This window comes from Arachis ipaensis, chromosome B09, assembly GCF_000816755.2.
Source record: "Arachis ipaensis cultivar K30076 chromosome B09, Araip1.1, whole genome shotgun sequence".
NCBI classification, from domain to species: domain Eukaryota; kingdom Viridiplantae; phylum Streptophyta; class Magnoliopsida; order Fabales; family Fabaceae; genus Arachis; species Arachis ipaensis.
The window spans coordinates 18,713,524-18,717,751 of NC_029793.2; the positions used below are offsets into that span (position 1 = coordinate 18,713,524).

The window sequence follows — 4,228 nt, forward strand, 5'->3', positions numbered from 1 at the left end:
AATAACAAATTGTGTGCCCAGTCTACAGAAGTGTAATTTAACCAGCAGCCACACCAGAAATCTATCATGATTTTCAGTAACATGAGTTGCTCCACATCAGGGAACAAAACCATGAAAAAGAAATAACGGAATGTACCGTTACCAAAAATAGAGATCGATACTACTATGTTTTGCACCCCACAATTCTTCTTGTAGATCCCAGATCATTTTTTTTTTTTTTGAAAAAAGGTGAGCTCCACTTTGTTATCAGGTATGCTTTTGTGATTTCTTTTTCTTACACTTTCTGTGTACTCATTACTTCATTAAAGTAGGATAAAATTCACCACATTCACTCCTTATAACGATGAAATGAAAATGAGTATATGATGATTACAAAAAGAAAAAAAAAATCATTTATCACTACTCTTTTTACTTTTCCCCGATCAACCCCCTCCCTTTGGTTTCCTCTCATTCTTCTTTTCTCTCATCAATGTCTTTATGTACTGTATCTTCGATTTCTTTAAATCTGCAACAAAAAAAATTGAATTCTAAGATAGATTTGATGAAATAGTAATATATTTTTTTAGCTTGTCACCATGTAAATAATTTAAAGCAGTTTAAAAAAATGTTGTCATTTTTTTATGAAAGTTTAACTTTAGTTAAAAACTCAGGTGCAGTCTACTTCATATGAAGTTAATAGTTGAGAGTCGTTAATTAATTTGAATTATTTGATTAAATTTTCATCTAATAACTCTCAATTATCAACACTTGAGTTTCCACCTTCTCTGCAATGAGATATAGCACAAGAAAGTAACTCACCTGAGCATATAATAACGTTGCAACTAAAAATAGAGCAAGATTTAAATCTCTAGAACAATATCTGCAAGAAGAAAAAAGATCTCATGAGTCCATGCCGTTTATGTCTAGGATTCTATTTTTCTACAATGATGTTGATGACTAAAATGAACTTAGCTTACATTCAGAATCTGTCTTGACCCATTTACAACCATCATCTTTCCTCTCTTCTGGTTCTTCCATATTCCTCTTCTTTGTTGCCGACTTCTTGTCCTGTATGCACTTCTTCATCACCGGCGACCGGGAAGAATTTTGGGTGCATATTTTCTTGTGAAGAATCGTCCTTAAAAGCTGTATAACAATAACAACACACCACTATTTACAATTTAGAGTCTAGAATTTAAGACAAACAAAATAATTTAAAAAAAATTAGTTCCCTAACATTATTAAATATATAAATATAGAGGCAAATTGGAATCCAAATCAAAGGTTACCTTCTCCATTCTTGACTCTTGAAGAGTATCCCTAAGACTAGGTGTTGGAGCAAATCCACTTCTACAAACAAAGATTTTCTTGAGCAGGAAAGAAAGTGATTTCTTCCCAATTGCTTTCTTGCTGTTATCTGCACAAATGTCTTTGCATTTACCGAGTATGACACTAAGTGTTTTCTCAATATCTTCCTCTTTATCACCGGAATCACTGCAAAGCGCGTTACTTATTCTCCTGTCCACCTCCAAGCTAGAAGGACAGTTCAGAAATCTATCCAGAGGAAGCTCGGAAATCTCCTTCTCCACACTCGGCTTTCGCCGCAGGAGCTTAGTTAGCTCCTTTTGTAGTTTACCGATTTCTTCTGGTGTAAAGTCTGCTATTTCCTCTGAAGAGGATGGTTCCTCTGAACATGTGTTTTGGTTTTCTTGGCTCTCTTTTATTTCGCTGTTGTTTCCGAACGTTCCGATTGCTAGTAAACCATGAGGCCAATCACTGAACTCCTCTCGAGGCTCTTGTTTTGCATGATCTGTGCATTACAAACAACAAATAATCAAGTCAGTTTTTAATTCTTGGATAGACCACCATTTTTGAACTGTATTTGTGTTTGAGAAAGTCTAAAGAGCCAGCATTTTTATAAAATATGACCAGCACTTAACTAGTAAAAAAAAAAAGTGAATAATTTCACATCATTAAATGTAATCTCATACTATTAAAAATATTAATAATAGTTAATTGATAACTATAAATTACAAAACCTGTTGACCCTTAACCCTCCTCTTTCTGTTTTTCTATTTTCTTATGTGCACTACAAGATACACAGTGACATCCACAACTTTCAACTTCTAGGATGTCAATTAGATTATTAGGAACGAAAATTGATTATGATTCAATACTAGGATACAAATCTTAGAGAACTTTAATATAATTTAGCAGTCTCTTGTTTAGTTGGCAGCTATAACAATAACATAAAGTTAAAAATCTAAATTTAAGAAAGAGAGAGATACTGGTCAAAACATAAAATAATATATGTAAGCAGTTATGCCTTCTCTCTGTCAAGTCACTAAATGTTTTCCATTTTTGTCATCGTTCCTTAAGAGAGAAGTTAGTATGTTTTGGTAAATCACACAATTTAAACCACAAAAATACTACGTGAACACAAAAAATAACTAGCAAAACCAGTCATGTATAAATAATGTAATATTTAATTTATTTTTAATATATTTTATATTTTAATATTTTATACCAATAATTAATTTAGTGGCAAATTTTGTGTGTATAGCTAACATGCTTGTTTAAACTATAGCATCCTATTGGCGTAGCATTAGCCCAAAGAAAAAAGAAAAGAGTATATGGATGAAGACTTACATGTAGTAGTAGTTGTACATGAGTTTTGTTTTGTGCTCCCTTGATTTCCACTAAATTTATTCTGCATCCAACTGAGGAACTGCAAAAATAATTCATACAACTCTATCATATCATTTTTACAATAGAATGAATTGAACCTCCAAAAGGAACTAAAACACTAACATTAATACTAACCTTCATTGTTTATGAGAGGACCAAGGGAAGCAAGGGGGAACGAAGGATTGAATGAATGAAAGAGCTTAAAAAAGGTTCCCAACCTGAAAGTGATAGCTGGCTAGCAATAAATATATATAAGGTAAGGGACTAAGAAGAAAAGGTTGCAATCATGGTAACACTAGTGGGGGAGAGTGCCAAGTGTCAATAACATACGGGATGATAATAAAGTCATTTTTTTTATAACAAAGTTTCCTTGAGACCAGATCTTAAAAGCCAATCAGGATGAGTCTTGAGATTAGAAAAGTAAGATGAGAGTTTGATGAATTTCATGGCCAAATTGAGCTACCTCTTGGACTCATTTCTTCTTTTTCTCTTTGGTTCAAGTCCCTAAGCAAGACTTAATTCACCTATTTTCTAAACCATTCTTTTCTTCACAATCATTCTTTGATTCTGGTAATTTGTTTCTTTACATCAATAAAATTTAAAGTCTACATTCAAGGTTCCGGAATTTTGTTAAATAATTGTGCTACAGCAAAAGAACTTTTTAAGTAAAGTTGGTTCAAGAGACAATAAATTTCTTTTGAACTAATTGCTATTACCCATATATCTCTAAGAAAAAAAAATATACTTAATTAACTGGCATAAAAGACATCCTCTTTCATATATGTATATTCTTGAACAACTTATTATATTTCAAATTGAGAATTTTTTAATGACAAATACTATAAGTTCAGTGCATTTGTTATATATTTATTAAAATAAAAGTTTAAAATTCTACTAATTAACATGTAGCTCAACTCTTACTTATATTAACTACTTTGTTAGCCTTTTATCTCTTTGTACGGGTGTCATTAATATTAATTAAAGTGCTTATTATAATTCTTTATAGAAGATATACTTCAATTATCGGTCAAACCGCGTTGGATCACAATAATATATTGAAGATTATATATACCAAATTTTACCCAAACAGAATATCAATAAGTACGTAATTCAAGAGATCTTGAATATGTATCCTTTGAATAAATATATTATAAATTGACTTTTATGTATATATATATATATAGTAAATGATTTTAAATTGATATGAATTTTTTAAAAGATGATTTAGAAGAGATTTTAATTCATCCAACAATTTTAAAAAATCATATGGATAAAAAAATTATTCAATGATGTATTCTGGATGAGGTTGGTTTTGGGTGTGAGGTTGGAGGCTTGTTTCTACGATTATATTTTGGGGTTAGGGTTTTGTTCGAGTTTTCAAATGATAAAGAAGGAAAATCTGGATATGATTTGAAAAAAAATTAAGGAGAAAAATAATGTGAAAATTTTTTTTATGATTACATTTTAAAAAACAACTTAACCGTTTAAGGAATGCATGGCGATATTTCATTTATTTAATTTGGGATGTACGTGTAAGCCTTTAAATTAACATATACCACTC

At 30.9% G+C, this 4,228-nt stretch overlaps 1 protein-coding gene across 1 annotated transcript; it reads right to left on the reverse strand.

Annotated features, from left to right (window-relative positions):
* Positions 1-3,012, reverse strand: LOC107616953. The gene is made up of 6 exons (XM_016318814.2): positions 2,803-3,012; positions 2,629-2,707; positions 1,269-1,789; positions 957-1,125; positions 799-859; positions 1-505 (listed from the first exon to the last, which is right to left on the reverse strand). The coding sequence occupies exons 1-5, from the start codon at positions 2,806-2,808 to the stop codon at positions 840-842; spliced, it is 795 nt and encodes a 264-aa protein (XP_016174300.1). The 5' UTR covers positions 2,809-3,012; the 3' UTR covers positions 1-505; positions 799-839.